Source organism: Bradysia coprophila, chromosome X (genome assembly GCF_014529535.1).
Source record: "Bradysia coprophila strain Holo2 chromosome X, BU_Bcop_v1, whole genome shotgun sequence".
NCBI lineage: Eukaryota > Metazoa > Arthropoda > Insecta > Diptera > Sciaridae > Bradysia > Bradysia coprophila.
The window spans coordinates 48,448-65,455 of NC_050737.1; the positions used below are offsets into that span (position 1 = coordinate 48,448).

The window sequence follows — 17,008 nt, forward strand, 5'->3', positions numbered from 1 at the left end:
CGTTTAGCTGACGCATTGCTTTTTTATATTGTTGAACGATTGTCTTCCGTGTACCCTGTGTCCTCAACACCACAAGTAATGAAAAAAATCGATTTTTAAACTTTTAAAACTAAAAATATATTTTGTTCATCTAGATTTGGTAGTAGGGTTTTTTTTTGCCTTCCTTTTTTTAATTTTTTTTTTTATAATAAACCTTTCCATTATTTATTGTGACAGTAATTTGTTGTTGTAAAGGTAAGGTATCATATTAATTATTATGCATTACATTCAATATATTCTATAACACATTGGCATGAAGCAATAAATTTAAAAGTATTTTGTTTTCCGTTTGAGATGCGGTTATTAAAAGTGGATTATTTTCTTCAAATTAATTTAAAAAAAAAACTTTCATTCCATGATCTCGATATTAATTGTACAATAGCTTAAATTTTGCCGGCAATAAATATCCCAGCAAATTGAAATAATTTTTTTTTGTCTCACCTTGGTTGTCAATTTGTTTTACTTAAACTCAAAATTTAATCACAAGTTGTCTATTTCAATTTTTAACTTATTTAAGTATAATTTCGGTGATTAACTATTATTGTAAGCGACTTTTCCTTCTTCTTCTCTATCTCTCTCTCTCTTTTTCTCTCTAAAACATATTCGTTTTTCTATGTTCGAAAAATACTCGAAGGATGATGACGTTGTTCTTCCAGAAATAATTAAATTATTAAGATCCCTGCATTTATTATGTTTTCATTTAAAATTTAAACTTTTAAGCTTTACTTTTTGTTCGTTCATCGACCTTTTTCTATCTCTCATTTTCCGGGGAGTTCAAATCTATGGAAAAAAAGAAGAAAATGATAATAAAACAACAGACAAAAACACTAGGCGTTTGTATTGTTTTTCTTTTCGTTCTTGAAACATTTAATTTTCAAACATATTTTATTCAGCAACAAATCATTTGTTGAATACATTCAATCTGAGGGTAAAACAGCATGCTTTACAAACAACAAACAACAAAAAAACCAGTCTAAGTGTATTAAGTGTAGCCTTAGCTTTATTTACAAAATCTTTCCAAACAAAAAATTAACGATTTTCTACGTGCAACTAAAATTAAAGGTTTGGTGCGATGGAAATTAAAAAATGACAAAATATAAGTTCAATGTGCATATAAGTGTACGTGGTGAATAATAATAATATAAATGGTGAATTTGGTGAATTATTTATTGGTTTTACAAAATACTGTGAATATTCTAGACACCATCGTTAGAATCAAAGTTAGATTTTTCTATTGATTCAGTTAGAAATTATAGAAAACATTCAATAAAACTAAATTCGACACAAAAACCACACTCAAGATCAGAATATTGTTTAATCAAACATTGTTTTACAGTCATGAACACCTAAAAGTGCCACGATGTTACCACTTTGTTTCACACATTCACACATTCAGATCTTCCGACTCATACACATGTGAATGTGTGGAACAAAGTGGACTAATAAAAAAGAGATTTGAAGACACGAAGGTACTTTTAGGTGAGCATCACTGTACTGTACCGTGTTGTACATGGCCTATTTTTCGGAAATCGATTTTACATAATTTGCCATAATTTGCTAAAATTTTCCAAAATTTTCCGAAATTTGCCAAATTTGCTACTGGCAAATTTTAGCAACTTTAGTCAAATTTTGTCAAATTTCGGAAAATTTTAGCAAATTTAGTAAATCAATTTCCCAAAAATAGGCCCTGTGTTGTACAGTGTATGTACAACCGATGCGGTTTGATATTAAGCTTTTAATGGCTTTTAATGTAGGCTTAAGTCAGTTAAAGCCATTATGCTATATGATGAATATGGGAAGTGTCTAACCTAAAAATAAATGCTCGATTTTCGTCTTACACATTACACATCGTAGCTCAATACGGTCATTTAGCAACTTTATCGTAAAAACATAGTCAACATTCAGTGTTCGAATTCTGAAACTGTACACTTTTGCGAAATTCTGAGAAATTCGGATCAGAATCCATTTTCAAGTCAAGTAGACATGAACCGTCGACTACTTCAGAGAATGGACAATGTTAAGGAACGAATAGGCACAGTTTATCGAAACAATGACAAAAAATGAGCCCGAGCTCAAGCTTGTGATCTATCTATAACAAAAATATGTTACAACAAATGAAGTAAAAGATTTTAGATTTTGTGTCAAACAGAGGAAGTAAAAAATTGTGCCAATTGTGATAAGACAGAAAAATCACCTACGATTAGCACACTACAGTCAATTTTGAATCGACTGATGTACTTATAACGCATGAATATTATTGCTAGTGTTCAATGAATGCACAAAGTGCACTTTGATAGTGTGTCAGAACGAAATCAATGTTTACATCTCTAATTTACTATAACCATATAGACGGTTGTGTTACGTTAGGCTGTTATTATTTCGAGCCGTCCAAATCTATGATCACTGATTTACTTTTCTACTTCCAACAAAAGGTTCAATTAGAAGAGGCTTTTTGGCAACACTGCCAACCACATTCTCCGATTGCCTTTCTCTCATAAAACTAAAAATTGCAAAAACCAAAACTAATATCACGTCATGCTCAGTCTCAAAGCGAAATATAAAATGCACGCATAGACGACAATAAACTGAATCAAAATCGGTATCCAACTAGCTTTACTAACGGGTCTATACATCAAAGGCGAATAACAGCATTCACTTACATCTGATTCGAGACCATCGACCATTTGCGAGCTGCTATGCGGCATTGTATCCGATGGTCGTAGAGCGGCTCGTTTGGCTACTATTTCCAGCATTTCATTCAGAATGGCACCCTCGGCAGCAACATCTGAAGAGCTTTTGTCGAGTTCTGTGGAGCGAAAGAACGGAGAATGGATGGTATTAAGAAAAACAAGCACAGTTGACGGGTCAATTGATGCACAAAAACCAAAATTATAATTTTAGGCTGGGACGGTAATTCTTGGATGGTTTATGGAGGGAAGAGAACCAATTACATTATTTATTTGGAGAAACAGTTGGCAGCAATGTCAACCGAATTTTTAAAAAAGATTTTAATTTTGGACAACTACAGCCTTTCGACTGGTAGTGTATACATGTCAAACAGGAAGCATCCTTACAAAGTAAAATCTATATTCAAAAAGCAAACAAAGACCACACTCACTACTGCAAGATAGTCGAGTATTCAACTGCTCTTTCAATTGTGCGTGTCGGTGTTCCAACTTCAGCTCTTGCTGTCTGATTCCCAGCTCATCATCTCGTTTCCTAAGAAAAACATAAAAAAATTTCAATGAAAAAATCTCTTCACCTCGTCAAAAAGACTCGTCTAATATTCTACTTCAACTGTGTTATGTTCCGCCATATTTCTAGCAGTTCCTTGAGCAGTTTCTCATCGTTAGCTCCGACACTGATGCCATTGTAGTCGGCACTGATTCATTGAATGGGGAGAAAAAAATCAACTTAAAGCAAAAGTCTTTTCGACAATTAAAAGTTAGCTCATTACACTTCCAGATTCTGCTCTTCGCCACGCAAAGCTTTCTCTAATAGTACACCACGTGCCTCTAAATCCTTGAGTTTCACTTCAATCTCTTCCTGCTCCCGCTGGATTTCCTGTGCTATACGAAGTCTAAAAATACAAAATTTTTATTTATTCATAAGCGGACATAAACGAGTAGATGCGAGGAGGGAGGAGAAATTCAACTTCCTCTCTCTTTACAAGAAAAAATAAAAAAAACTTAGATCTGTCCTTGAACAAGAAACAAAAATGTCAAACCTCTTCAATTCCGCTTGTCTCGATGCCTTTGTATGCGCTTTCAACTTGCGGCTTTCGTTCGCAGAGCAGCTTTCATCTAAAAACCGATTACAATTCATTTCTTCATTCATCGTCTCCTACGTGTTAAAAACAAATTTTACCATCAGATCGTTGATAATTGATCGGTAGAGGCGGTATTGGTGGAGCTTCCTCTTCGTATTGTTTGGCATTTAGATCGATTTTTAAATAGTCTTCCGATTTACTGCGTTCATGCTGTGTGGCTGGTTCGTCTTTGTCCTAGCAAAAGTGATGGTAAAAATTAAACAAGCAATTTTGTCACCGGTTCAGCATCAATTTAAATAGGCGACAATAAAAAGTAAACGACGGAAATTTCATACAACAAAACACAAGCGGATGCAATATAATGTCATGAAAAGCTGCAAATAGTTGGACCGTTCTTTTGTTGACATGGGTAAAGACTCAGTTGCTGTCAATCAGTAAGATTGGAATAATGATACCAACGACTGTTTCATGTATTCCTTTATGGATAAAGATGAAAAAAACGACAGGCTCCGACCAATTTTTTAAGAGTTTCTATCAAACACTAGAGGACAATTAAAACCCTTTTAATGATAACATGGTGATATATTTGCCTTACGCAGATGATCGGAGAAGCTATGAGATGCATTTTTACTCTTAAATCTGGCGTTCTACGGCCTACAACTGAATAAACTCAATGTTTATTCGGATTTTTTTCATGGATTCTTCAGGAAATTTTAACAATTTTTGGGAATTTTTTAAAATTGTTCTACAGTTAGAGGCAGGTTGCAGGTAAATTTCAGCATAAATTTGCTTCAGCTGTTTTTCAGCTGATCCACTTCCACACATACAATCAAACCTGTTTATACGGTCGAAGTTGCTAGACACACTCCCGTAGTAGTTGTAAAACCGTATGAAGACAACAGTTTTGATGGTTTGTCTGGAATAGCTGAAAAACAGCTAAAGCAAATTCATGCTGAACTTTCACTGCCACTGTAGGATATTTTAGGAAATTTTCAAAATTTTAGGAATTGAATTATTAAATTTAAGATTTTTAGGAACTTCTTAGTAATTTCTGAAGATTTTTAAGAATTTAAGAATTGAAATTCGTAATAAAAAGTCATGTCAGAAACTGTTAAGCGAAAAGAGATGCAGAAAATTGTATTTAGTCTGTGCATTGTTGAGACTTAATTACAATGTACAGACACAAAAAATCTACTGCTCAACCCAAAGGGGCGGATATTTGTAAATTTCGTTGACAAAGGATTTTTCTCTGAGAATTTTCCTATCAAGGATTTTTTCTCTTTAGTCTTTTAAAGGATTTTCTAGATTTAGCAGATTTTCTTGAAGATTTTCTATGAATTTGATGATTTTCTTTCTTAAAATTTTGAAGAATTTTCTTCCAATAAATTTCTTTTCACTGAAAAAGGATTTTCCTATTTATATTTGTCCTTCGCCTCAACCCAAGGTGCGATAATTTTTCAGGGAAGACTCACAAACCTTCCATTATTTACATTCTCAAATCAAGTCTTGCATAAGAGTCACTTTGCCAAAACTTCGAACAAGTTGTATGAAACAGGAAAATTAGCCATCGGCGAATTTTGGAGGGTATACAGTAATTGAATCACGGGACCCTCCTGAGTCATTTGCAACAAAAAAAATCCTCGAAGTAATTATGTTTTCACGCCAGAAATCATGAAAAAATGGTCTGCACTAGGGTGACCAAAATAGTTTTTGTTGCATATCACCAACAATATGTGATGCATTTATCTGAAATTATGGTGGTTGGCAGAGGTTTTGAGGACGCATGTGTTGGCCTTTAAAAGATTTCTAAATTTTTCGTGTATGTGGTGCAGTAGCTATTTTAGGGGTATAAAATTCTAACTTTCGGAGAGTGTTTAAAAAAAACTGCAATGATAGACTTGGAAGATATGGGTGTCGTTGGATAGGTAGTGACCTCTACTATACATGACACCATAAACCTACCGCGCCACGACTTCCGGTAAGTGGCCAACGTACAAAATATGATCGTAATATGCTAGTAAACACTTGATACAGTGCCGCACTGGCCATACTGGACACCCGAAGTACAGATGAATTTTTATACGACAAAATTGAATTAGTTGACTTTTTTCAAATTTTGTAGGCCCTAAACGAAATTTCCCGAAGCGGAAGTTGGCAGTAACCATTTTTTCATGATTTCTGGCGTGAAAACATAATTACTTCGAGGATTTTTTTTTTTGCAAATGACTCAGGAGGGTCCCCTGATTCAATTACTGTATACCCTCCAAAAATCGCCGATGGCTTGTTTTAAAGTTGTTCGAAGTTTTGGCAAATTGACTCATAAGATGATACATAGCGTGACGAAAAAGGATTTTATAGTTTCAACGCAAGTGATACCAAGCAAAATGATTTATCAGACAAAATTTGCAAATAGCGCCACTACCATTCATTGAACGAATAATAATAAAAAAATAAATTTTTTGTACCGACCGTACGTCATTAGATTATCAAAAAAATTAATTCAAATGCTGAGTGACGAGCATTGGAATGTGATCGTCACTGATAGAATCTATAAGTCCGAGACGGTACCACATCCTCGACATGCATCACTTAAACATTACAAAAAAATTAACACCCGTGTTCGAGCACTACCAAAGAATCTACCACAGCAAAGTCATCCGAAAAAAATTTGAAACAAAAGAAAAACCATGCAAAGAACTGGCACGAAAATCGAACTAAAAAAAGTCAAACTACAAACTAAGTGTCCTTACACCAAAACCCGAATAATTCCGAACGTCAAAGCAAGACTGAAATTGAAAAAATGAAAGAAAATTTTGTAAAAAAAAGGTTCACCCAATTCAAGAGACAAAAGAGAATTGTTGTTGGAAGAAAATAAAAGTTTTGAATGACATCACGTAATAAACCGTGCAACGTACCTTGGCCTTCGATTTGGGTGACAGCCTGAATCGTCCAAACATTCCTTCCGACTTTTCTTTGCCATTGGTCGGTGATGTTTCCTTACTGTCTCGCTTCTTATGGAAGAAATCAGACACGGCTCGAATGATACTCTTTCTGCGTTCCGGATCTTTGTTACGATGCCTTCGCTTCTGGCCACCATCCTCTTCAGCCAAATTCGGATCGGACGTAAAATCGTTCTGCTTGTACTGCGTTTTCGATGAACCGAAATTGTGATCGTTCACATGCTCCTGACTCGTCGTTTCCGATATATCGTTTACGCTCTTCGATGTCATCATTTTCCGCTCACGAATCTTCATATCATCGCACTTGTTCCTCGTGATTTCATCAGCTAAGTGATCCAGATTGAATCGTTTGCGCAGCAGTTGAATTTTCTCATCCGGACTGAGGCCAAGATCCTGATTTGATTTGAGTCTCGCTCTGGCTCGAGCATCTTGCCGCAGCTTTTCAGTTTGCGTTACCGTATCGTCGATCTTACGACGTGGTGGCGGTACCGGTGTAGTGAACTCGTTGCCATTGCCCAGATATTGGCTCGGTCCATCGGTTTTAATCGAATAAATACTTGGCGTTGAGTAAACACAAAACGATTGAGTTTTCAATATTTTTGGAAGTTCTTTGATTGGTGTTTCAACAACATCACTGAACGGTCGATCCTTTCGTGTTGTCGACGCGCTGTCCAGTTTCGAAATTGAATATGGGGTTTTGGTAATGTTCCAGCGATCGGAAGAGTTCACCAGTTTATCCGGTCGCTCTGTTTGTCCGATATGGAAATGGGGTCCATTACTGCATGCCGTTCCAATGTGTGGTGGAGCCTGTGGCGAATTTCCCGGACTAAACATACTCGAACGGTTACGACTTCGATTCAATCGCTTCTCGGCATTCAATTGTTTTTTACTCTGGAGCTTGTCCATGACCAGTTCATGGATAAGATCTTTTTGCTTGGTGCGCTCCTTAGTGATCTCCTCCAAACGTTCCATTACCGTAATTGGTGATGTCGCATCCACTGCGGGCTTATTTACAAATACACTTAATGACTTATTGCTATCTATCACAGAATTGGATTGCTGCGTCTGTTCGTTGCCGCTATTATCTCCCTTCGACGATTTCCTTCTAGTTTTCCGAATGTCAATTGAATCACGCGCATTACTGATTTGGCTAATTTTCATTTGAAGTTTCCGCACATATTCCTCGTACGTACACTCATCGGAATCTTTACGACGATTCGGTGTACCCGATTCCTCCAATGATTGTTTACGTGTCGGTGTTCTGGATTCTTTGGATGTTGTTGTGTCATATGAATTGTTTTCCTTGGGTGGGCTACTTTCGTTAAACATATCCCTTCGGTCCGAATTCGGAGTGTCCACATTTTTCGGGGTTGAATCAACAGGACTCGTAACTACAGTCAAGGCATCACTATCTTCTGTTGTTGTACCCTGAGAGGCAATCATTAACAGACTGTCATCGTCGATGTCATTTAAACTGTCTGCTGGCATATCGAATGGCTTTTTAACGTTGAACATTGGCGGAACTTCGTTCATGGGTGTTTTTAGATCGATGTCATTCGCTAATACACAAGCTCCTTGTTCGATATAATCGATGCCAGCCACTTCTTTGTTGACTGCCTCGTGAATCTCCAAAGAATTGGGAGTTTTGAAGGATTTAGATTCGAATGACTCCTTCGGAGAGCTGCCGTAACCGGCATCACTTTTATAGCTTGATGCTCCTTTGATCGAATTATTCTCAACAAATTGAACGTAACCCCGATTCTTCAACATTGCCTTATTCGTCGCTGAGTACGTCTCCAGACAACTGTCTTCTGATCCTGTGTCCATGAATTCAATTCCTTCGAAATCAAGTTCCTTGTTGACGATGGGACATATTTTTGGTGTCTCTGTCTCGGTAATATGCGTTTTATGACTAGACAGCTTCTTCTTCGATTTTTTTCGTTTGATCGTTCCCTTGTTGGAATTCAGAACGAATTCAATATCAACGAAGTTCTCGGACACAGCATCATCTGCGGTCCAATCGGATAATTCCGTTTCGGTAAGTACTTGTCCCGTAAATTCAGTTTCTGAATCTGATTTTGTGGATTCTGCATACGTAGCTGCCGTTGGAGTTTTGTCCATGTCGTCCAAATCTTTGTTCAACGACATGGTATCCGATAAGTGCAACACTGACGGCTTTACAATTTTCTCTGTGGTAGATGCGTTTGCTTCGACAGCCGGTAGCACCAACGGAATGTTTTTCAGTGTGTCAATCTTGTTCTCATTCTTTGTATCGAATTTTAAATCAGGTTTCCGATGACTGAAAGACTCGTACCGCGGGATCTTCTTCTCCAGAACCACTTTATCACATTTCACTTCACCAGTCAATTGTTCCGTCACTCTTGTGCCATCCGGCATTTTCATGTGTTTCAGATCCTCGGGATCACCAACATACTTTCCGTCGATTATCATCAGACTGTCAATCTGCATCAGTTCACCAGATGTGTCGCGTACTTCTAATCGTGGCAGATCACCCGGTTGAGTGTCTGGACTAGTTGTTGAGTCCAAAATAAAATGTGGAATATCATCGACACTGCTGGACGTACTCGATGACAAGCTGTCCGATTCTAAATCGGAATTCATCTTTTTAGCACTCCACGGAATATTCGGAACTCTGATCGATGTTTCTTGAGCGGGGCTACGCGGTCGTGCTTCATCCTCAACCGGACGGCTTTTCTTAGAATCATTGCTTTGGCTTAGCATTGAATCGATGGCCGACTTGCTTTTTTCAGCCAATGATTCGGATTTAACTTCGATGATTGGCGCTGGCACGTCAATGTCTTTTGTTGCTTCATCATCGGGGGCACGATCTTTGGCCGGACTGTCGCCAGTTAAATCAATCACCTCAATCTCGTCGTCGTTCACATCCAATTCGTTGATGAATTTCTGATTTCGTTTGACCATTTTCTCGGACAGCTCAATGCGACTGAGATCAATAATTGGTTCCACCTTTTCCGGCGTCACTAGATCAATGATTTCGATTTTCGGGGACATTTCGCGTATTTTATTATCGACTAATGTTGTGTTGATGGTTTCCGTCAAATCGGATATCTTCAATGCATCCGAATTGGACACAATGTCCGTTTTGTTGATTTCATTTTTATCTATCACAAATTTCCCGTAGACATTCTCCTTCTCATCAGAATTCTTTTCATCCATCTCTTTGCTACCGACCAACGGCGATTTGGCTGGCGTTGTATTTTTGATAAAACTTTGCATCACCGAATCCGTCGACGGATTCAACAACTTTTGACATTCGGAAATGTTGGAATGGAAATTCTTAAATTTCGAATCCAATACGGACGTTGAGTCCGATTTCATGATGCCACCGGATATGGATTCACCTAGCAGATAACGTTTCTTCAATTCCAAGCTTCTCTTAGATGCAATTCCTTCGGTGCTGGCGGTTTTATTCAATAAATAGTCACCAGGACGGGGATTCCGAAGTGGCATACGACTAGACGATAGTACGGATGGATCGACTTGTACAAGCGGTTTAAATTCATTTTGCTGCTCCAAGTCGCGTTTGTGCTGAGCAAATGACGGTTTCGTTGAGGTAGTTGTTGGGGATGGACGTTTTATGCCATTCTCAATTGTCGTTTGTTTGATCTGGATAAAGAGATGGACGTGGCGGAATTAAGTTTTTCCATTTCGTCAGCAAAATTTACCTGAACTTTGGTTGGCTTCCTCAGATGGGTGTCATCAATAACGATATTTGGCGGCGGAAATTTAACTGGATCTTGTTCGAATTCGGAGTCTGTTGATATTTCGGTTGCAGAATTCAGTTCAACAATCGGCGATGAGGATTCGGAGTCGCTTTGAATCTGGAAAAATATGAAACATTGAGATTTGTAAATGGCATGACGGGGCGTGAGGAGCGAGTGTGAACAATACATATTTTTAGTTGCTGTTTCTTAAGGTATAGTGGCAACGCGAAGATAGATATTTAAGAAATCCTTTTTTTACGGGAAAGTTGAAATTTAAACAAAAATTTGAATTCTGAAGTGACAGAACCTGAGTTTCTACATCCTAAAGTTCCTTGACATTAGGTTACCAAATGCTACCAATCTTCATCGCAAACAACTGGAAAAGAAATATTTTGAGGATACGAAAATGATAAACATCCTTGTGGGTAGCCGACTCTATTTCTGTCCGTCATCAGTAATTGTGATTTTGATAATATTCCTAAAGGGTCAAACCCACTTCGCGTCAACATTTTCAGTAAGTTCTCGTGTATAGTTTGTTGTGATGATAGATCCCTCATTCATTTTAAATTTCAACTTTTCAAATGTAGAGTCTTGTGGGTAAAACATTAGGTTTGTCGATTTTCGGTAGCTCTACCATTAACAAACGACAGGATTTTATTTCGAAAAATTTTGATAAAAAGAGTTTATGTGTCGCGTCAAGCATACGTATTAAACTAGTACGTATCCAACTTAACAGCAGTGTTAAGCAAAAATAACGTATCGCATTTAAGTATCTGCTTTTGAAGTGTTTTCGAGAGCTTTGACTTTTGCATTCCACGGAAGTCTTCCACTTTTCCAATGAAATCCAAACAAGCTCAAAGCTTTCCAAAGCACAGAAGCTATGCGGCTTCCATAGAACTTAGGTTTTACTCTCAATGTGTAGAGTTATATGGATCCTGTTGAACCAAGGACTATTTTTGGGAAAACAACTTTTTTTGGGAAAACATTTTTGGGAAAAAGTCTTTGGAAAGATATGGAAAAACATGAGGAAATTGTAAAAATAGGGAAAAGTAGTTTCCAATAAAAAAAAATCCCGGTGTCGAACTAGGGTGCACGTACACCACAGACATACGTATTCGTCATAGCCCTGACTTGTGAATAATTTAATCGTCGATTGATAAAATTGGTATAATGCCGAGTAGCCTAAGTATGTAAGCACAGTAGTTAACTGAATAAGCTGCTCATGCGAATATTAGCGAGAACAAATAACACTCACAGTTTTTAGTGGTCACAATAGTAAAATAAAATTAAAATGAATTAGTTTGACAGGTACGATCCAAATAAAGGTATACCCTTTGGCTCTTTTGTTTTTAATAATTGGTTTTTTCTTCACAAAATAACTACTGCTAGCAAATTATTTTGTATACAGACACAACACAATAAACGTAACAAAAAAATAAATAATTAATCAAATTAGAAATGGGAAATAAATACAAGACGACAAAAATGACAAAATATGAATTTTCCGGTCGTGTAATCGAAACCATTAATTAAAGTCAAGTGTGTCGGTTTTTCTTTTCTTCTTGTTTCTGTTGCGATTTGATTGATATTGGGTTATTTCAAACAACGAAAATGTATAAACAAAATAAACTAAAAAAATAAAATAAAAAATAAATTCAAACAGAACTTCACACCAAACGAGTATTACCTTCTGTAGATCGTACCGTTTCGAATCAAATTTTTAGTCGCTCAAAGTTGCTTGGAGATTTTCGATATATTTTATTCGACGATTTTGGGCGAGATGATCCAATACGGTCAAGAATTGGTTCAACGAAATTTTCTTTGTTTAATTCTAAATTTTCTTTCAGAAATTGAGCTTTCGTCGACAAGATTCGATTTTATTCAGAGTCGAAAAGATATTTTACTTTTGCATTGGTTTTGTTTGGTTACAGAGTAACAATGAATGCAGCGCGCAGTTCTGTGTTCTCATATTAGCAATAAAATATTTCGTTGAGCAGTAGACATAAGAGAATATATTGCGTTGCCTGCTGTCATTACATTGAACAGTATACTGTATATAGACGAAATTTTTCATTTTCATTGTGCTCCTACCTTACCTTGGACAATGGAACCGAATATTTTTTTTCTACAAAAACTGTTTTCCCTAAATAAATTGTTAACATTAAATTGTACGCCAACGTCTACTACATCCTATCTAACAGTTAAAGTCTAATGAATATAAAACATTATATAAAGTCACACCACACGTTCCCTAAGAAATTGTACAGTTATCCTTGCTACTAGATGAGCTATGAGTTGCTGGCTTTTTATGAAATATTCCAAGTCCATATTTGGATGTGGTGGATGGAGTATTCGTAAATGATCTCGAATTATTGGAAGGTATTGCTGTTGTGATCGAATTCTTTTTCGGTAACGGTCGAGTCAACGTAGAACTGCCGTATGAAGTTGGATAATGCAAATTCGAGGCACTTCCATAACCGTGACTATTCATTCCACTTCCATATAAGTGGCTATTCAATCCAGTTCCTCCACTGCCGTATGTTTGGCTGTTTAATCCACTACCGCCACTGCCATATGTTTGACTGTTCAATCCACTTCCGCCACTGCCATATGTTTGACTGTTCAATCCACTTGTTCCACTTCCATACGTATGACTGTTTGCACCGTTTCCGTAGGCGTAACTTCTATCAATCGCATGCTCGTCACGACCTCGCCCATAAATCACATCTTTTCTCAACTCGTCCCTGAGTTTCGGTTCATCGCGACTTTTCGGATAATAGTTGTCCGTACTCAATTCGTCACGACTGCGGGAGAAACCGTAGCCACCTTCGTGGCGCTCGTCGTCGATCACCTTTTTCATATACGGATTGCTACCACTTAGTTTGGCATTCATGAACTCTTCCTTGCGATTGTGGATCATTTGGCTGCGTTCGATTAAGCGATTCGTTTCTCGGTCACGTTCCGATAATTTCCGAGGCGGTTTTTCCGGTTTGACAGGTGACTGGTGTCGGGCCGAGGTTAGATTGTCATAATGAGATGAAACGGCGTCTTCGTAGTTTGATGAGTATCGCTTTGGTTGTTCGATATTCTCCATCGAGCTGAATTTCTCTTCGTGATTAGAATGACGATGATTTGTTGGAGCTTCAAACTTAAACTCTGAATCATGTTTGATAGATGGTGATGCATTTTTGTGATTGGTTTTGGGAGAATCTGTAACATCGTAGCCATTGTGGTTCAAGTTATCGACAGCAAGTTGCCGTTCTAGCACCTTGTGACGATTTACCTCAACACCATTGTTGATTGGGCCAGTGAGTACTGCATTTTCCGGTGCTCTATGTTGCTGGATAATAGGTTTTTTTATCGAAGGAGGTGTGGCGTATCGTACAACCGTAATGGGCTTGTATCGGAACAAAATCTTAGTACTAGGCTTCGGTGCGATTGTGTCCGTTGGACTTGCCGACGCATCGTAAGTATTTGATGAATTATCTGATGTACCATTTCTTCCATCCGGCACATCAACACCCTTTTGACTTGGTACCGCTGGATTCACACTTATTGATTGTATAGCTTCTTTGGTTGGGGATGATGATGATGACGACGAGGATGTAGCAGCATTTTTAATCGTTTGATAGAACTTTGTTACCGACCCGAGAAGAGTATTTTTACGTGGCGAAATATCCGGAGAATTACTAGACGACATGCTCTTGTTACGCCGAACCGGCTTGGCTGGTGCTACCTTAGCAGATGTTGGAAGTTGATGAACAGAATTCGTTAGCGGTTTCATTGCAGTAATGGACGGCAAATTATTTTGGTTGTTCGGTAGAGCCGCTTGTGTATTGTGCATAACTTCCTCTTTCGGACGCAATCGTTCGACGGATGGTACACTATAAATCGTTCTTTCTAACAAATTGATGTCATCCATAACTGAATTGGAAGCACAAACTTCATCAAACAAAATGTCCTCTTTACTTTTCTCCTTCTTAACCAATTTCGGTTTCGCTGTCGCTGTCGATTTAGATGATGAATCACTCTTGACGATATCTTCGGCAATCTTGTCAATCTTTTTGACAACTTTCTTCGCCACTTTTGGTTCTCCGTTTACGGTTTTCACCACCTTTTTAACGACCTTCTTGGTATTTGGTTTTTTGACTTTCTCTTCAGTGACTCGGTCAGTCGATAAAGATTTTCTGGAACTCGCGTTGGTGACCTTTTCACCGATTTGTTCTTCCAACTGCATAATCTCGTTCATCAGTTTGTCAGAAAATTTAGCAAGGCACATCGCTTGCACGTCATTATGATCTACCACTTCTTTCTTACACCATTTTGGCGCCGGTTTGCTGTAAGTTAAATTAGTTTCTTTGACTTCAGCCACTTTCGGCGGACTTTTTTTCTTTATCGGCTTTTTAACCACCTTCACTTCGACCGGCTTGGGAACCACTTTTGCAGCGAATTCCTCAAACATTTCATTGAGGTCCTCGTCTAGTGTTTCATTCTCGAACAATTGGTTATATTCCCTGCTCGGCGATCGTTCAATGAACACCGGATCGTCAACCAACCTTTCAAAATTACTTAAATCAACTTCTTCCGGCGGCGAATCATCTTTTTTCTTCTTCGACATTACTTCGATGACGTCGATTGTTCGCGCTTTCTCCAACTCACGTTTCGATGGCTTCTTCAAATCGACAGCACCATCCATTTGCTGGTTGTACATGTCGAAGGATTTGGTTTTGCTTGGTTTCAGTTTATTTTCCACAGATTCGCGTAATAGGGCCTGTTTCAGGTCAACAGTTTTGCTTTCTACATTCGAATTACGACGGGGCATAACAGGCGACAGACCGGTGCTAGGTGTTAAGTTGGGTGACGGACCTGATCGAGGAGTAAGGCTAGGCGACTGATTAGATTTGGGTGTGAGACATGGCGATGGAAGACTTTTCAACTCTTGAACGGGACTGGGAGCAAAGTATTTTGCCAGATTAACGTCTTTCAATTCCTTCTGATTTTTATTGACGTTGGCCGAGGCGGCCTTTTCTTCTTTTTTTGGGAAGAATTTACTTAAATCACGTGCTGTTGTGGACACTTTAGGCGCATTTATTTGAGACTTAATATGGTTTCGAGTGTCGGAGAAATTTTTCGACTCAATTTTCTTCAAAGACTTGGCCAATTTGTCGTTGTTGGTCTTTAAACGTTCTTGCGGACTGACATACTTGAACTCGGGATCTTGTGACAAAATCTCAATTTCATTGTCGGTTATGTCTAAATTGTTCAGAAAACCCAATTCGCCGATTGGATCTTCTCTATGCGAACTGTCCAACGACAGACTATTGCCCATTGATTTCAAGTTTTGAATGGAACCGGTCGGGGCGACATACAATTTCCGACGATCCATTAACGGGGACGATTTAACGAGATCTAAATTGGAGACACTCATCGCTTTGGAACTACATTGATTCGATAGTCGATCCGAATTCGAGCCCAAGAAGTTTACCGATTTGGTGCTACCAAATGCATTTAGTCCACTGTCTTGGCTGTTCTTCAGCCATTGTTCTTTTAAGCTTAACTTTCGTTTGATGTCATTTTTCACCAGATTTTCCTTCTTCAGTTCGTCAATCTCTTTGGTCAATTTTATGAAATTGTTTATCTTGTAAAGACTTTCGTTCAGCTTATCGATGTCAGCTGATAATTGATGGTCTAAATTGTTATCGATAATTTTGATTTCGGTTTTAGTGATCGGTTGATGAAGTGATGGATCAACGGACACCACCTAAACCGCGAGTTTATTGTTCGTTTGTGGTTTTTTGGTCATTTTAATTATCGACAATTCGGATTCGAATCGATGATTTGATTTGTGAAAAATAAAATGAAAAGAAATTGGAATTTTAATAATTTGAACAGAGCGGTGTGCTTCGTCAATGACGGGATACGTCACACAATAAAACAAGAGAGTTTGAAAGCAGTTTCTCACCTCAGTTTCGGTGTCGGTTGCTAGGTAAGGAAGTGGCTTCAATTTGACTTCTTGCATGCGAATTTCGCGAGCCTTTTCCAATTCTTCTCCCTCTGTCTGGCTATCTGCTTCATCATCTGAAATGATATTACGCTCACATCATAAATTCATCGCTTCTACACAATCTCTCGTCCCACACACAATTTAATCTCGAACCTACCTTCACTCGAATCGTAGAACTCGTCATCATCGCTATCGTCATCGTCGCTATACTGGTTCGAAGAATACCTTTGTTTGCCAATCCAATCGGTGGCCAACTGAAGAGTCTGTGCACCCAGTGGTGACTCCATTGCCTCTTCGTAGTTGTCGAGATCCGAATCCGATTCCGAATCCGAACTGTAAATTTCCGATGATTCATCCGTACCCGAACCGAAATTACGATCCGTCCACTCATTTTCATCGATGATATTCTCCAGCGACGGTTCGCCGTCAGACATTGCAGTTGCATTTTCGAATTCGATTCGTTCCGGCGTTTGACCTGAGATTTTATGTT

The 17,008-nt window shown here is 38.2% G+C and overlaps 1 protein-coding gene across 6 annotated transcripts in view; it reads right to left on the bottom strand.

Annotated features, from left to right (window-relative positions):
- Positions 1 to 157: 157 nt before the first annotated feature.
- The window catches only part of LOC119081069 (F-actin-monooxygenase Mical), a 54,815-nt gene continuing 37,964 nt past the window's right edge, over positions 158 to 17,008 (bottom strand). For 2 of the 6 annotated variants that reach the window (XM_037189796.1, XM_037189817.1), the window contains 12 exons: positions 16,676 to 16,993; positions 16,477 to 16,592; positions 10,476 to 10,631; positions 6,724 to 10,416; positions 6,559 to 6,594; positions 3,907 to 4,042; positions 3,767 to 3,842; positions 3,497 to 3,619; positions 3,332 to 3,421; positions 3,158 to 3,258; positions 2,700 to 2,845; positions 158 to 819 (listed from right to left, as the gene is read on the bottom strand). In XM_037189796.1, coding sequence (XP_037045691.1) covers positions 814 to 819; positions 2,700 to 2,845; positions 3,158 to 3,258; positions 3,332 to 3,421; positions 3,497 to 3,619; positions 3,767 to 3,842; positions 3,907 to 4,042; positions 6,559 to 6,594; positions 6,724 to 10,416; positions 10,476 to 10,631; positions 16,477 to 16,592; positions 16,676 to 16,993 — 4,997 coding nt within the window. In that variant the 3' untranslated portion in view covers positions 158 to 813. Of the gene's footprint in view, positions 820 to 2,699; positions 2,846 to 3,157; positions 3,259 to 3,331; positions 3,422 to 3,496; positions 3,620 to 3,766; positions 3,843 to 3,906; positions 4,043 to 6,558; positions 6,595 to 6,723; positions 10,417 to 10,475; positions 10,632 to 12,201; positions 16,276 to 16,476; positions 16,593 to 16,675; positions 16,994 to 17,008 lie in introns of those variants that run through there. The other 4 variants (XM_037189807.1, XR_005088435.1, XR_005088433.1 and 1 more) reach the window with 4 other exon arrangements.